The 16,563-nt window shown below is 47.1% G+C and overlaps 2 protein-coding genes across 8 annotated transcripts in view; one reads left to right on the top strand and one right to left on the bottom strand.

The window, feature by feature from the left end:
- The window catches only part of LOC135243851 (matrix-remodeling-associated protein 7-like), a 24,556-nt gene extending 17,791 nt beyond the window's left edge, over positions 1 to 6,765 (bottom strand). Inside the window, exon 1 of one of the 4 annotated variants that reach the window (XM_064315935.1) lies at positions 6,232 to 6,765. In XM_064315935.1, the coding sequence (XP_064172005.1) occupies positions 6,232 to 6,546 (315 nt within the window). In that variant the 5' untranslated portion in view covers positions 6,547 to 6,765. The remainder of the gene's footprint in view (positions 1 to 6,231) is intronic. The other 3 variants (XM_064315934.1, XM_064315936.1, XM_064315937.1) reach the window with 3 other exon arrangements.
- mettl23 (methyltransferase 23, arginine) overlaps positions 1 to 16,563 on the top strand; it is a 22,897-nt gene extending 6,334 nt beyond the window's left edge. Inside the window, exons 1-5 of one of the 4 annotated variants that reach the window (XM_064315941.1) lie at positions 12,513 to 12,535; positions 13,319 to 13,423; positions 13,816 to 14,050; positions 14,753 to 14,837; positions 15,313 to 16,563. In XM_064315941.1, the coding sequence (XP_064172011.1) occupies positions 13,340 to 13,423; positions 13,816 to 14,050; positions 14,753 to 14,837; positions 15,313 to 15,481 (573 nt within the window). In that variant the 5' untranslated portion in view covers positions 12,513 to 12,535; positions 13,319 to 13,339 and the 3' untranslated portion in view covers positions 15,482 to 16,563. The other 3 variants (XM_064315940.1, XM_064315938.1, XM_064315939.1) reach the window with 3 other exon arrangements.

Here is a 16,563-nt window from a genome sequence, read left to right as displayed (position 1 = left end):
ACTATTCAGAACCACAAGCAGGAAAAGGACAAAAAAAATAAATGTACTGCACACACGCATACACATGCACACACAGGTCACAGAGTCCAACTCAGCTCCTATCTAACTAAAGCCCACATAAACTGCTTCCAAAGTTAACCCCAGTCCAATGTACAGAAACATTCTGTCCGATGTCCACAAATACACAGACGGAGAGTGCATGACAGCGAAATATTGAGTCTCTGTCTCTCTCTCTCTCTCTCTGTCTGTCTGCCTCTCTCGATCTCTCTGTCTGTCTGCTTCTCGTCTCTGTCTCTGCTCTGTCTCTGTCTCTGTCTCTCTCTCTGTCTCTCTCTCTTCTCTCTCTCTCTCTCTCTTCTCTCTCTGTCTCTCTCTCTCTCTGTCTGTCTCTCTCTCTCTGCTCTCTCTTCTCTCTCTCTCTCTCTCTCTCTCTCTCTCTCTCTCTCTCTCTCTCTCTCTCTCTCTCTCTCTTCTCTCTCTCTCTCTCTCTCTCTCTCTCTCTCTCTCTCTCTCTCACGAACCTCAGAAGAGCCCCATTAGCAGAGCTGCACACCGTTCCCACCCCCCCCACCCCTCACTCAAGTAAACATTACCATATATGGCGTGCCACATTGACATTCCACGGAGAGGAGGGGATGGCGGACGGAGAGGAGGGGATGGTGGACAGAGCGTTGAGGACAGGGTGGCCGGCCACGACAGATGGGGCCTTGAGCTGACATGGAGCCCCAGGCACAGACAGCGCATCGGCGAGCGGACCCAGTCGGCGTGGGACATCGCATCCGCTGGACACCAGCGGCGGTGGACATCCAGCGCGGCGGGTTGTGGACATGCTGCCAGTCCGGCGGGTTGTGGACATGCTGCCAGCGTGGCGGGTTGTGGACATGCTGCCAGCGTGGCGGGTTGGGGACATGCTGCCAGTGTAGCGGGTTGGGGACATGCTGCCAGTGTGGGGGGTTTGGACATGCTGCCAGTCTGGCGGGTTGTGGACATGCTGCCAGTCTGGCGGGTTGTGGACATGCTGCCAGTCCAGCGGGTTGGGGACATGCTGCCAGCCCGGCGGGTTGGGGACATGCTGCCAGTCGGCGGGTTGCGGACATGCTGCCAGTCCGCGGGTTGGGACATGCTGCCAGCCGGCGGGTTGCTGGACATGCTGCCAGGTCGGCGGGTTGTGGGACATGCTGCCAGCGTGGCGGGTTGGGGACATGCTGCCAGTCGTGGCGGGTTGGGACATGCTGCCAGCGGGCGGGTTGTGGACATGCTGCCAGTCGGCGGGTTGTGGGACATGCTGCCAGGTGGCGGGTTTGGACATGCTGCCAGTTGGCGGGTTGGGGACATGCTGCCAGCGTGGCGGGTTTGGGACATGCTGCCAGTGTGGCGGGTTGTGGACATGCTGCCAGTCTGGCGGGTTGTGGACATGCTGCCAGTCCGGCGGGTTGGGGACATGCTGCCAGTCCGGCGGGTTGGGGACATGCTGCCAGTCTGGCGGGTTGTGGACATGCTGCCAGTCCGGCGGGTTGGGGACATGCTGCCAGTCCGGCGGGTTGGGGACATGCTGCCAGTCCAGTGGCTTTATGAACACGCAACCCGTGCTCGGCTTGGGAACTGGACTGCGTGTTACATTTGCGTGAAAGCCATTTTAAATGGCACGTACGTTTTTGTTTAATCAAAATTCGTTTTTTTGGGGGGCAAACAAGTTAAACAATGTTGGTCCATTTCAGGTGCTTTACCCTTTAAGGTGTAAGATCACGATTATGTGATTAGAATGTTCTTCACTGAACACTCTAATGCTGATGTAACAATTACTGCTGGTAACTGAAAGGCAATGGAGTTCTTTAACACTGACTTATAATTTTGAACAAAACACTTTTAAAAGCCTACTCTTTAAAGGGTCAATGTCTACTGCACATCCAAACAAAGAAGTAGAACGCTGGAAAAGATAAAGATAGAAAAGGAAGGTCTCCCAGACATGACCGGCTGTTGCTGGTGGAGACTATCTATAGGGAGTGTTTATGACTGATCACAGGATGATGTAACCATGTTTACAAAAGCACTTTTGATGGCCCTTCTGAACAAGTTTCTCAAATAGGGAATCCGATACCATTTTGCACAATGGCCATTTAGACAGGACCTCTTTAAGGAGGCACCCTGGACTCCTCCTACAGAAGGTTCAGAAGAGACGTGACAAGTGCCAGCTCATCAGCTTCTCAGAACATAAGGAAAAAAATGGAAGAAAAGCACGTAATCTGACACCGTTGACCAGGCAAACATGCCATGTACACATGTCCAAAGGTCGTGAAGCCCGATTGGGCTTTCACAGAGGCATTCAGAAGGGGGGGGTGAAACTTGCTCATATATCTTAGGTTTGACAAGTGAGACACACTGAAGTTTCTTTATATATTTTTTAAGCTTCTCTTTTTTTAAACATTAATCCATTTTGGTCTGGAGGGCTCTGTGTTGCACTAATGGTCTCAGGTCTGGGGTCTGCATTGACTAAATCAGTGCAGAGCTGGGGAAAGGAGTGGGGTACCCAGCGTGAACTGTGGGGGTGCTCCTATGAATGCTCCAGCCCAAAGGGGGGGAGGGGGAGGAGGAGGGGGCCTTTCCTGCCAGAGGGGGGAGTGCTTTAAAGTGTGGCACATTCACAGGCATGTACAGCCAGATGTTTGTTCTCTAAAAACTTGTTGGGGGGGGGGGGGGCGGCGGGTGGGGAGGGGACGACAATATAGACTTTGACCTCGAAAAGACAAAAAAAGTATCAGATTGAGCAATTCTACTGCTGCACTTTTTTCCACGGTGGTTTTTATCAAGGCTCAGTTTTCTAGAGGGGGACCCCTCCTTCTCTGTGTGGGGGGAGTTACATAAGCAGAGCGTAAGGAGGACTGTGGGGCCTGGCCTTATAGCAGCACTATACATGACTATCTGGGAGCATTCGGAACGGGGGGTGGGGGGGGGGGGGGCTGCTGGGGAACCGCCATGGCGGCAGGACGCGTCAGACTGAGCGTTTCTACACCGCGAAGAAGAACAAAGGTTGATGGGTACAGTTGCGGGGGTGACGGCAGACATGGCTCGGAGCACGTTTCTTAAACATGCCTGCTACCCAGGCAGGGGCTGAGACATGGGGGGGGGGTGGCAGGACTGGACCGCACAGATAACTAAAACCTCAATCGCAAGAGCTCCATAGCAAACACAAGACTATATATCTTTGTTAGCCTTTTTATTTTTTTAACTGAACTAACGCAAGTACTGCATAGTGCATACATCCTGCAAGCAACTCACCTACTTCTGCTTAGGACACTGTAGTATTCACAGCTCTGCTAAATGCAGCAGACTGTTGGCATTATCGTCCTGTAGGCTAAATTGAGCTGCTGCATGTTTTTATGAACGTATCGTATGTTCAAGTGAACACACGGAGCGAGTATTGGGTTATAGAAGAGCGTCAGACAGGGTAGGTTGTTCTTTTTTTTGGCCCTGCTGGCTACCAGTGAAACGCAACACTGTTCATATGTTCACTCGCTAGCTTTCTGCACCCGTTAACCCCCCCCCCCCCAAACCCAACCCCAGCCCCCCTCCCAGACCCAACCCCAGCCCCAGGGGGCTTTACAGTTTGGAAAGGATCTCATTTAGCAAGCAGCAGAAAAAACTATCCCTTATAGAACAGAGGCAGGGAACAGGACTGGCTCTGTTTTCAGGGCTGCGAGGAGAAGTGCAGAGACCATGTGAGCCTGGTGTGATCAGCAGAGAGGAACAGCGCCCGTGTGATCAGCAGAGAGGAACAGCACCCGTGTGATCAGCAGAGAGGAACAGCACTCGTGTGATCAGCAGAGAGGAACAGCGCCCGTTTGGAGGATCATTAGAGAGGAAACACCTGTGATCAGAGAGAGGAACAGCCTCGTTGTGATCAGAGAAGGAGAAAGTGTCCATGTGATCAGTAGAGAGGAACAGCACTCGTGTGATCAGCAGAGAGGAATAGTGTCCATGTGATCAGCAGAGAGGAATAGTATCCATGTGATCAGCAGAGAGGAATAGTGTCCATGTGATCAGCAGAGAAGAATAGTGTCCATGTGATCAGCAGAGAAGAATAGTGTCCATGTGATCAGTAGAGAGGAACAGCACTCGTGTGATCAGCAGAGAGGAATAGTGTCCATGTGATCAGCAGAGAGGAAAAGTGTCCATGTGATCAGTAGAGAGGAACAGCACTCGTGTGATCAGCAGAGAGGAATAGTGTCCATGTGATCAGCAGAGAGGAATAGTGTCCATGTGATCAGCAGAGAGGAATAGTGTCCATGTGATCAGCAGAGAGGAATATTATCCATGTGATCAGCAGAGAGGAATAGTATCCATGTGATCAGCAGAGAGGAATAGTGTCCATGTGATCAGCAGAGAGGAATAGCGCCCGTGTGATCAGCAGAGAGGAATAGTGTCTGTGTGATCAGCAGATAGGAAGAGTGCGCACAGAAACACCCTGGCAACGCAGGCTGCTGGAACAGAAGCTGAGATGACATTACGTTTATTTATTTATTTAGCAAACTTCTATCCAAAGCGCATACATAATGTGCCAAACGTATGATCAGAGACACAGCCCATGCTGCACGGGTGCCGCCCACCCATCAGCGCACCCACACCATTCAGCACGTCCCTCCCCAGCATGTCCCCCCCATGCCGCCCACAGACGCGTGTCCCATGCACGCACACTTGTTGATGGCAAGTTAAATGCCCTTTTGTTGTTTTGTCTCTGTTTACAAATCTTGGGCCAGTGTCCAAGCTCTATTAATTTGCCAAACTGTAGAATCAGAGACCAGCGGATGCTGTGGGTGCCCCCCCCCCCATTCAGCCCCCCACCCCATTCAGCACGTCCCCTCCTCCAGCATGTCCCCCCCATGCCCCCCCACGTTCCATGCCCCCCGTCAGCGCTCCCCCCCCAGCGTGTGTCCCCCCCTGTTCAGCGCGTGCCCCCCCAGCGTGTCCCCCCCCCTGTTCACGCGTCCCCCAGCGTGCCCCCCCCTGTTCAAACACCAGCAGGGTTTTCACACTCTGGCCTGTCACGCCCACCTGTGCTACGCAGACTGCAGACTCCTCATCCTACAGCAACAGCAGGACAGAGTCCAGTCACACTGTGTACACATGCGTGTGTGTGCGCATGCGTGTGGACACACACACACATATATATATATAGAGAGAGAGAGGGCGAAAGAGAGAGAGAGCGAGAGAGAGAGAGAGGGCATATACATTTGGAACCAAATATAGGTGGTCTCTGTGATGCATTCTTCATGGTATGGGTGCATCTCCCATTACAGCAGTGGTGAGCACATTCTTGCGGGAGTCAAGGGCTTTTAAAGGGCTCCTATGTGCCTGCCGCGGAAAAGGTCAGAAAAGCACGCCGAAATATAGGATATCTGCGTTTCCCAAAGCCGGCTGACCTTTGAGAACGCGATACAATACGAGCTGCTTTGCCTGACAGGTGTCAAACCCCGAGCCTGGTCGCTAATGTCGGGCAGTTATCGGCTAAACTCAATGCGCGTTTTAGTGCACGGGGAGGTCCTAGCGGATGGAGAAAAAAAAAAAAAAAGGACTCAATGTACTAAGTGCATTGTGCTGGATTCTCAGGAGCATTTACATTCGCCTTGGAAATCATAAAAAAGTAAAACATACAAATCATCTCATAACAGGTGATAGTCTACTTCATGAAGCTTTTATTGCAAATTAGTAATTCGCAATACAAATTAACGTTTTAAAAAGTCCACAGATCGGCGTGGACAGTATAGGAGTTCTTAAAAGGTAGAGCACGACTTACTGAAAAAATATGTATAGAGTAAATATGACTACTTGGATGGTTGCAGAACGACCACGCAATGACTTTTTTTTAAACCCCTTTGTGTTAGTCAGCCATTATTAAACAAAATCCATGCGCGTGGCAAATGCGTTTGCACTCGCTTTTAAATCAGTTGCAAGCAATAAAATGATGTAACTTTTAAAAAATAAAACTTTTCGCCGTGATGTTTAAATCAGGTCTGTGACGCAGCGGATAAGACAAAGGCGCGTGTAATCGCGTTTTCGCAAGCCTTCAGCACTTTCGTCCATCTTTAAACCAATTGGACCAAATAAACTGATATTTTCAAACATTTTAAAATCAATTTTGAATACATGACAACAGAAAACGCGTTCTGTGCAACAGGCAACACAAAATAAGGAAAATATTCGGTGTAAAACTTTTGGCGACCGCGCCCCCTTTACCTGGATTTCTGTGGTTTCGGGCTGTTCCTCTACGACCCCCATCTCTTCAACCACCGGGGCCACGGCCACACTTTCAGCCTCTTTCTGCTCAACCTTCTCCTCCTTATGTTCTACAATGGGCGCCACTTCAGGTAGCTCCACTTTAGGCTGGAAATGCTCGACTTTTTCAGTGCGTTCCACCCGAGCAGCATCGTCTTCCTTCTTTTTGGACGGTTTTGGCTTCTTGAAGAACGAAGATCCCAGAATAACAGCAAGCAGCGTGAACAGAACAGCAGGCAAGACGTACGAAAAATCTAGACCGAGGAATAGCGCCATAGTTCGGTTGGTTGTTTTTAAACAAAATTAAACTTTCTTTGTTGGTGTATCAGTCTTTTTATGTGATATATTTCTCTTAGGACTGTTCGCTTGTCGCTGCTCCTCGGAGACGCTTTTCGCGGGTTTAATACGGTCACACTGCGTTCAGGAGCATCTCGTGCGCTCCCACTAAAGACAATCAGATAAACCTGCGCATTTAAGCAGGCGATCTCGCTTCTAAACTGAGCGTCATTTCCCCGGGACCTGCCCAACTGAAAGAGGCCATCCTATTTAAAGGGATATTTTCTCTCTACATGCAGCTTACCGTGCGTGTGTTGGGGGGGGGGGGGATGGTTTCACGGTAAACGTCGTCTGCACGAAAGTATTAAGTAGGCTGATGTCTCACTTATTACTCTTTAATGATGAAGAAACATTGATGTGCATTGGTTATATATATTCATGTTCATCTCCCTACTTACGATACTGGGGAATTAAACACTACACATGGGAAATACAAAAATTATAATCATGCAATTTAAATTTACTTTCAAAACTCCATGCAAAAACTTGTACTGATGCAGTGTGTTCAGCCTCCATACAGTTTTGGTATTAATACTGACTCAAAGTTTGTATCCCTTTGCAGACCAGCTATGATTATGTGAGTTGTATCAACTTCACTGTGTGATGTAATTGTGAACAAGCTTGGTGGGTGATGTGAAGATTGTAGATTTGATTCCCAAGTTCAGAACTGCTCTTGTGTTCTTAAGCATGGTACACAACACAGCTTTATTTATGTAAAATTTTATCATCCAGCTGTATATATGCATGATAACGGGAGTAGGACTATAAATAAACTGTAAAGATTGAAAGTGAATCAGAGCTCAAAGTCAACAATGGACATTCTGTCTATAAAACCAATTAGTGGCTCAGCCCAGTTACCCAATCATCAAACTCCGATCTCATTACCTCACAAAGGGCTCAGGATCAAATTTGCACACGGCAATGACTGAACTCTACCTAACTGAAACTACTGACTGAACTCTACCCAACTGAAACTACTGACTGAACTCTACCCGACTGAAACTACTGACTGAACTCTACCCTACTGAAACTACTGACTGAAATCTACCCAAGTGAAGCTAATGACTGTACTCTACCCAACTGAAACTATTGACTGAACTCTAACCGACTGAAACTACTGACTGAACTCTACCCGACTGAAACTACTGACTGAAATCTACCCAACTGAAACTACAGACTGAACTCTACTCTACTGAAACTACTGACTGAACTCTACCTGACTGAAACTACTGACTGAAATCTACCCGACTGAAATTACTGACTGAACTCTACCCGACTGAAACTACTGACTGAACTCTACCCAACTGAAACTACTGACTGAACTTGGCCCCCCTGCGACTCGTGGCCCTAACTGCCACTGACATGGCCAAGATTTGAATCTTCCAATCATCACACAGCACCAGCTCTCCTAACGGCTGCAGAAGACTTTCTTGACGTGTCACAAAATAAATAGAAGAAATCGGTACAGATAAATCCAGACCTGAGTTTATATTGCCCTGTATGTGGCTGTCATTTTCAGGCTAAGGACAATAGACCATTTTCACATGGCAGAGAGCAGCCGGGCCTCACAGAAATGTCCTGCAGTTTGGGGGATCTCAGTAACATGCATGGTACCCCACACTTGGCTCAGGCTCGGGGGTCGCTGTGCATCTGAGTCTGTGGGTGACTAATCTGCTGTGGCACTCTGCTGGGGTGCCTGGACCATCTGTCAGTCAAACTGCCCATTCATCCCACCAACCGAAATCCCAGCTGTTTTCAGTTTCATCCACATAATCCTAATGCATTTCAGTGACTGCGGTGTCAACTGTCCAAGCAGTAGCAAACGTATGGGGCTGGCCAAATTTTGAGACATTCCAGACTGACAGTTTTGCACAATAATATGTCCTTTCTCATTTAGAATAAATAAATAAATAATTTCCCTGTGTGGAAGGCAAAACTGCTAGCCCATTGCTTCACTGAATCATCCTCCATATGTTTGTGAGGGCTCAGACCAGCATGCACTTCTGGCAGCCAATGGCGGTTTGAGAGCGTGTGTGTGTATCAGTGACGGCTCAGCTGGGGTCCACACCCAGAGCAGGGGCTGATATGAGCTGTGAGAGCTGTCCTCGTGCTGCCACGGCAACGCTTCTTTCAGGGCTGTGTTCCGCTGGGGGTGATAAGATTTACACTGCATGGGGGGGGGCTCCAGTATTTGCTGAAAAGTAGGTCTTATCTGAAAAGACTACATTTCCCATCATGCCGTAGGCCCGCCTACTTTGTTCTTGTCCACATGGTAGTACATACTATCAAGCACACTAGTGTGTCTGACGTTCACGTGATGATTGACATGATATTCACAAATATACATTATATATTTATATTATATTTGTAATGTACTTTCATCACATCGCCATGCTCTGTCCTTTATTTATATACCTGGTTATCAATATACCAATATTTATAATAATATTTCAAGTTAATTATATCATGTATGTAAAACCCTTATTGATTACTTACAGTTGTATACAAATGAATATAGTAGTTATCAGCATTAGAGCTATGATTTCTAGAATAGAACAATATGAGTACAGCATGCTTAAATTTTGATGCCCAAAAGAATTAAGAATATATGAACACTGACTTATTAAAAGGACTGGACATCCGTAACCACTAGCAGTCACCTGTCTCTCTCACACTCACTATCCCTGTCTCTCTTTCTCTGTCTCTCTCACACTCACTATCCCTGTCTCTCTTTCTCTGTCTCTCTCACACTCACTATCCCTGTCTCTCTCACACTCACTATCCCTGTCACTCTTTCTCTGTCTCTCTCTCGCAGATACACTCAAACATACACACACACACAAACACGCACACTCACGTATGTCCTGACGGAAATTCAACATGATTTAGACACACAGATATGATTGGCTTTGCCTTGTAGGACTGGTTACATTTATTCAAACTGCAGATAGATTCTGCCTCAAAGTGCTCACATTGCACCAGAGCTAAAAGCCAGCGAAACTGCCCTCAGCACTCAGCAGTGGGGCAGCTTCAGAGCCTTACCATACCCACCTGTAGGCCTCTCTGCCCCTGAGACCCAGCCTGAGCGCCCCCAGCTCCAGAAAACTAACCTGATACCGCCAACTGCAGGAGGAGCCTGACCTCATACCGCCAACTGCAGGAGGAGCCTGACCTGATACCGCCAACTGCAGGAGGAGCCTGACCTCATACCGCCAACTGCAGGAGGAGCCTGACCTGATACCGCCAACTGCAGGAGGAGCCTGACCTGATACCGCCAACTGCAGGAGGAGCCTGACCTGATACCGCCAACTGCAGGAGGGGCCTGACCTGATACCGCCAACTGCAGGAGGGGCCTGACCTGATACCACCAACTGCAGGAGGAGCCTGACCTCATACCGCCAACTGCAGGAGGAGCCTGACCTCATACCGCCAACTGCAGGAGGAGCCTGACCTCATACCGCCAACTGCAGGAGGAGCCTGACCTCATACCGCCAACTGCAGGAGGAGCCTGACCTATACCGCCAACTGCAGGAGGAGCCTGACCTGATACCCCAACTGCAGGAGGAGCCTGACCTGATACGCCACTGCGAGTGGGGCCTGACGATAGCCACTGCAGGAGGCTGAACCTGATTACCCCAACTGCAGGAGAGCGTAGCAGGAGTGGCTCGAGTAGGTGCCCGTAGTGTCAGCGAAATTCTCCCTCAAAATGGCAGCAAACCTCAGCTATGTCACTACAAAATATAGTCCTAGTAGAAGAAGTTTACTATTATGATTTTAGATGAGAGGATATCAGTATCAGAATATAAAACCAGGAGGACGGACTCGAACAGATGCCGTTCGTGAATTAGCAAAGACCAAAAAAAAGAAGAGAAAAGGCTGAAGGGAGAGGCTTTCGCCGGGCTAGGAGGAGTCCTGTTACTGTGAATCTGGTCATGTGCGCATATATGTAAGAGAGACGGTGTATTTATGTACATGTATGTGAACATTTGCGTACACATGTCACGTTTCATAACAGGTGATAAAATGGCTTCAGCCAACCTGTGGCCAGGCGCCTGTCCTCGTCAGTCCCGTATGCCACTCAGCACTGGGGGGGGGGGGTTACTGACAGGATTGCCAAGCAGGGGACAGGTGTTATATTGAAAGCAGGATCAGAGGAGGAGGAGGAAGAGGTTGGGTCCCCATAAGCTATGAGTCTGCACAGTGAACCCAAGCTGCTCCAGTTTCTGGTTCACTACTGCTCACACACACACCGTATGTGGTTCATTTAACGCTACATCAGGACTGTGTGTGTGTGTGTGTGTCTGTGTGTATGTGAGTGTGTGTGTGTGTGTGTGTGTGTTGGGAGGGGCGGTCCTCACATAACATGCACCAAGACAGGGAACTGTAGTGACAGTTTTATTCCAACTGAAATTCCTGGCACACATGAAGAACTCATAACTGTGACCACTTATTACTGTATGTAAGACACTCCCCACTCACAGAATTACAGCCTCGGTGTAAAATACTGTTCTGTACCCGCTGGAGTTGGCAGCAGGCTCATGATGGGAATGGGATTAAAAACAGTGCTTCCTTCGATCGGCACTGAAGCCACAGAAGCCACAGTGAGCTCCTTTGTCGCTCCTTCCATACGGCCTCCACATACTAGTCCTGTTTTGGTGAGACAAAAAAAAAAAGAGTTGCATTCTGCTAGTGACTGGCATTTTCCACATTGCCCACACAGCTGCATGCTGGGCCACCATGTGACTCTTTCCCTTCTGTTGTGTTGCTGAGTGATCCCCAACCTACCAGGGCAGGAATGCTTCGGTCTCCCTGTAGACTAGACTAGCCCTTGGTCCCCACCTCAAAATCACATGCTTCAGGCTATTTATACGGTAGCATTGTGTTCTAGACCAAGTGCCCCTTGGGGACGGCAAAGCAAATCCCGCATCTCAGAGCGTCTCTGGTGTGGAAAAACAAGCGAAAATGTGGGCGTGGTAGATTCAATAATTGTAGGCAAACTTTGGTTTCAGAGCCCAGTTACAATGTTTTTATCTGTTCTCCTCGCTCTGCTAACTAGGTCAGAACTGCGATAACTATCCGGCCTATTTACGAGCCAATCGTGCCTCCTAACTGCTGATTAAAGCAATCAGTTTGTGTACAGGAACTACACTTTCGTATCTATGGCCAACATCAAAGTGTGCTGTTCTATGCCGCTCACAAACACGAGTTGTCAGGCTAATATATATATATATATATATATATATATATATATATTTAAATAAACAATTGTGGTTTGATGATAAGCACCAGTGACTTTTATAATTTTTATTTACTTTTTTCCAGAAAGGCCATGGTCTGTTGATGGATTATGTGACAGATATTAGGGGTAAAAATCCTTAAAATAATTTCACTTAGTGTATAACATTATAGTATCTTTTCATTGTGTATGCACTGTACTGTTATTCAGCTGTTTGTTGTGTGGATTTATTACACTCCAGGTGGCTTGGACTTTGTCTAGTCTTTCTTAGCTCACCGTCTAATATGATCCATGACCACATGTGGGTCAAGCAGATGTGGATTAATTCACTCACACACTATGGCATTACAACAAATGTTATTTTTAAAACACACATTTAAAACACTAAAGATGCTATATCCAGTTAAGCTAACCTAACTGTTATTTCTAAACTCACAGCATGTCCTATTATTAGGTATATAGGCTAATGTTTTCTGTATTAACAGGAAATCACACTTTGACATGTTAGGATAATGGTGTGAAATGTTTATTGAAATAGGAAGTTAATTAGGTGCCAAATTTCGTATGTGCTATTGGCCAGCTGATGTTGTCTCACTCAGGCGGTATTAAAACTATGAACTGTAGCTACGGGTAGGTCGCCCGGAAGTGGTAAATTTGGTTAATGGCGCACTAACAGCCGAGAAACGGAACGCTGTACGTTTGAAAAGGTTTCGCGTTTTGTTAATGAATTTTGTCCTGATTGGCGCTCCATATTTGCGGTCCTCCTGACTGTTTGTTAATTTTTTCTCTGCGGAAAGCAAGCGTAATATTTCCATGTGCTGTGATGGTTCTGTGAGAGGGGGGAAAGGATGAGAATGAGCGAAAATGAAGACTCACATAATATTGCAGTGAAGCTATTCACATTTGAAGAAAAAGAATTACGGACACGGATTACGGTTTCAGTCCCAGAGGTTATCTACTGTGTGTTTTTTGCTTAGCGTAGAGAACATACCCTGCTGAAAATTCCATTTTACGCCAGCCTAAACTGACCAAGTTGGTTTAAGCTGTGTTTTCGACACTTTTAGCTGGTCAACTGGCTGTTCTCCATCTGACCAGCCTATAGTCCACCAGTTGACCGACCGCTTACTCTACCAGTTCAACCAGCGTTGATTTGCCACAGACCAGCTAGAAGTGTCGAAAACACATCTTGAAACAGTTTGGTCTTAGCTGGAATTTTCAGCAGGGTTATGGCGTCCGTTTGAGTATGATAGTTGATAGAACCGTACATTCGTAACGCATTTTCCCAGGTTGAAACGGGATGGTAATTGACCTCAAAGTTGTAGTACACAACGACAGCATTTATACCTCTTGCTATGCAGATTTATAAACGTACATTAGGATGGCCAAGCATGCCCTGTTCAGAATTAGTCAGTGTCAGGTTGCTACGTGCTACTTAATAAAACTGTTAACTGTTATTTTTTTAACCTATGTGCATAGGTGCTGGATCCACAGTATGGGATGTACGTTTGGCCATGCGCAGTGGTACTGGCACAGTTCGTGTGGACACACAGAGCGGAACTGGAAGGAAAGACAGTGCTCGAGGTGAACGTCACGTGAAAAATGTATCGGCTACACCGCAGAACACGAGCATTTTCACGCCTACTCAGCAAATCTGGAAAAATAGTGCTAGCAGCCATTTTCATTACATTACGTTTTATCCAAAGCGACGTACAAAAAACGAATGCGTCTGCCAAATTAATGCAACCTAATAAGCGCATATCGAAGGTCTTAGAATAAATAGAAACACAGGTCACAAGTCAGTAAAATTATGGCAAGTCATTAAGTAGAAATGAAGCATGATTACAATAGATATTATAAAGAGCAACAACATCAAGATGAAGATACAATTTTCATGTGTGCGTTTTGTATTTGAATGGACCATGGTAGATGGCAGGTGCCACTGTTTAGAGACCGGTTTGTCTCCTGTGTTACAGATTGGTGCGGGGGTGAGCTTGCCAGGTGTGCTGGCGGCCAGGTGTGGGGCACAGGTGACGCTGTCAGACAGTGCCGAGCTCCCCCACTGCCTGGATAACTGCAGGCGCACCTGCCAGGTGAACCAGCTGTCGGTGCCAGTGGTGGGACTCACCTGGGGGCAGGTGTCCTCCAGCCTGCTGCTCCTGCCTGCCCTCGACTTCATCCTGGGATCGGACGTTTTCTACGAGCCTGAAGGTGACTACTCTGACCATGTGACTGGTTTTGAATGAAGTTTGTGCATGCTGCCATTTTTTAGCTGCGACCGCAGCTCTATAGCTCTGTCGGTCGGTCGGTCGGTTGGTCCACAAAAAGTGTCCCACCCCGTAGCAGCCACAGTTTTCGCCCCAGGAGGCTGAAATTTGGCATGGACGTTGGTCATGACCTAAGATGAAAATGCACTTTTGTACGTCGCTTTGGATAAAAGCGTCTGCCAAATGAATGTAATGTAATGTCAAGGCCGATTGACCAAGAGGGGGCGTGGCGATGGGCGTGGCCTATCACAAAAAGGCACATAACTCCCGAATGGATTCACAGATTTGCATAAGATTTTGTGGAAGGGCTGGTCATGAGCCAAAGAACAGGTCACGTGTTTGTGTGAGGGTGTGTGCATGGATGCATGCATGTGTGCGGTTACAGCTATTGTGGATTCGCGCTTGTTCTTTTGTGGTGGAGTACATCAAATTCTAAGCGTGCCTAGGAGAGATCCATCTGGTGTAAATTTTTTAGCAATTAAGTAGAGACTATCGGGAGGGAAACTGCAGAATTCATTGTTTGTATAGTGAGTGTTGATACAGCGCCAGTTCTAACTTTGTTGTACACAGGTGTAAATTGGCCTCCACCCAATCTTCTTGACAGAGCATTTTAAATATGTGCAACTACATGTTTTATTTTATTCAGATTTTGAAGACATCCTGTTTACTGTCGCTTTCCTGCTGAGAAGAAGCCCTCACGCCCAGTTTTGGACGGCCTACCAAGAGAGAAGGTAGGGACACGTGTGCCCACTGCACTCTGAATTACAGACCTGGTCCGTTTCCAATGCAAAACACAGCGTTCACAGTTACGTCTCATGCTTCAGGCTTTTAGCTGATGCTCTTATCCAGAGTGACTTACAATTAGAGCACAAAGAAAAGACAAGTGATTCACAAATCACCAGAATCCCAAGCAGCAGTACAGGAGAGCACAATGGTTGGGCCATAACACTGGCGATAGGTAATAATTTGTCACTATTAACATGTGGAAGGGCAGGTAGAGAGGGGTTTTTTGGGGGGTAGAGGAATAAAGGATGGAGAAAATGTGGAAGAGGGGAGTGGGTAGAGAAGAGAGGGAGAGGCATTTCCTTAACACACACTTCTTCAGGTCATGCTGAAAGGTAGGTAGGGTCTCTGATGTCCTAACAGAGGTGGGCAGAACTTTTTCCATTTTGCAGAGCGTACTAATTAATTTCCTCCTAATCTCAGTGCTGATTGGTCCATAGAAGCTTTGCTCCACAAGTGGAACCTCAAGTGTGTTGACATTCCACTGGAGTCGTTTGAAGCAAACACAGAGCACCTAGCCGGGTCTAGCCTCCCGGGGAGTCACATGGTACAGATGATGGTCATCTCTCTGAAGGAGCCCTGGAAAAGATGACAAAATGAGCAGAGAGCAGTATGGGAAAAAAAGAACTTTTGAACTTCTCAGGTCATTCAGGAATCGTGTCTCATAGCTGGAGATCTATTTATGACCAACTGCTTAGTTATCTGGACTTGCCTTTGGAAAATACTCTTCTGTAAAATGCACTTGAAAACTTTGTAACGTCATTGTTTATATGGTGTACATAAAATGTTCCAGTTGGTGCTAATTGCAGTTTGGTGTTATATGAGCTGCAGGGTCTCTGCTGGCTTTTTGGGTCCAGAGGATCTGTACGTGTCCTGTGTGCAAGTGGGCAGATGACAAGCTCAGACAGAACTCACGCAGATGCTACACACTCTGGTGTGGAGACCGGACCTTTTCTGAGTTACCCCTTATGAAAATATAGCCAGACATGTTTAAATATGGAATTAAAATTGTTTTAACAGTAAGACTGCATGTCCAAGACCGAGTTGTGGAAGTAATGGGTGCAGTGCTCAATGTGATGCGTGTGAATGACAATGTATAACGTGGAGCAAGTATTTTTTACCCACCTTGAGTCCTCCCACAACTTACTAGTGGGTACTGATTGGGAGCCAATGGGAAAGGTGATAGCTCAAACACCATGATTGGAGTACCATCTCTTCAGTTATAAAACGACAGTGGATTTACATCGTAATGCTCAAATAGCACCAGTAAATATTGAGATTGCCAAAACGGTTAACTGAAGTAAGACTGCTACATTACCATTCTTGTATGGTCATAGATGTAATCATTTGTTTCCATAGGCTGTCTTGGCTACATCTATGCAGAATGCAAACTGCTGTTTTATGGATAATTGCATGCACTTGATTTATTTTTAGTACAAGTCTGAACTACTTGGAGCTACTTGGCCATTTTGGTACTTTCAATGATCAATGGGATTTGAAAGTAATGTTCAAAGCTAGTGAGCTACACATCTTCACAGTGAGAAAGTGGGTTTGCATTTTGTATTTACTGGCAAAGGGTTAAATGATTAAATTCCAAGATCTGGATGTAAATATTTGAATGAAGTGCCCTTGGAACACAGTACTTAAAGGAATAAAAGGGAGCTGGTGTAAGAA

The sequence above is a fragment of the Anguilla rostrata genome, chromosome 17 (genome assembly GCF_018555375.3).
Source record: "Anguilla rostrata isolate EN2019 chromosome 17, ASM1855537v3, whole genome shotgun sequence".
Lineage (NCBI taxonomy): Eukaryota > Metazoa > Chordata > Actinopteri > Anguilliformes > Anguillidae > Anguilla > Anguilla rostrata.
The sequence above is the reverse complement of the archived record's forward strand: the minus strand, read 5'-3'. Positions and strand labels throughout refer to the sequence as shown.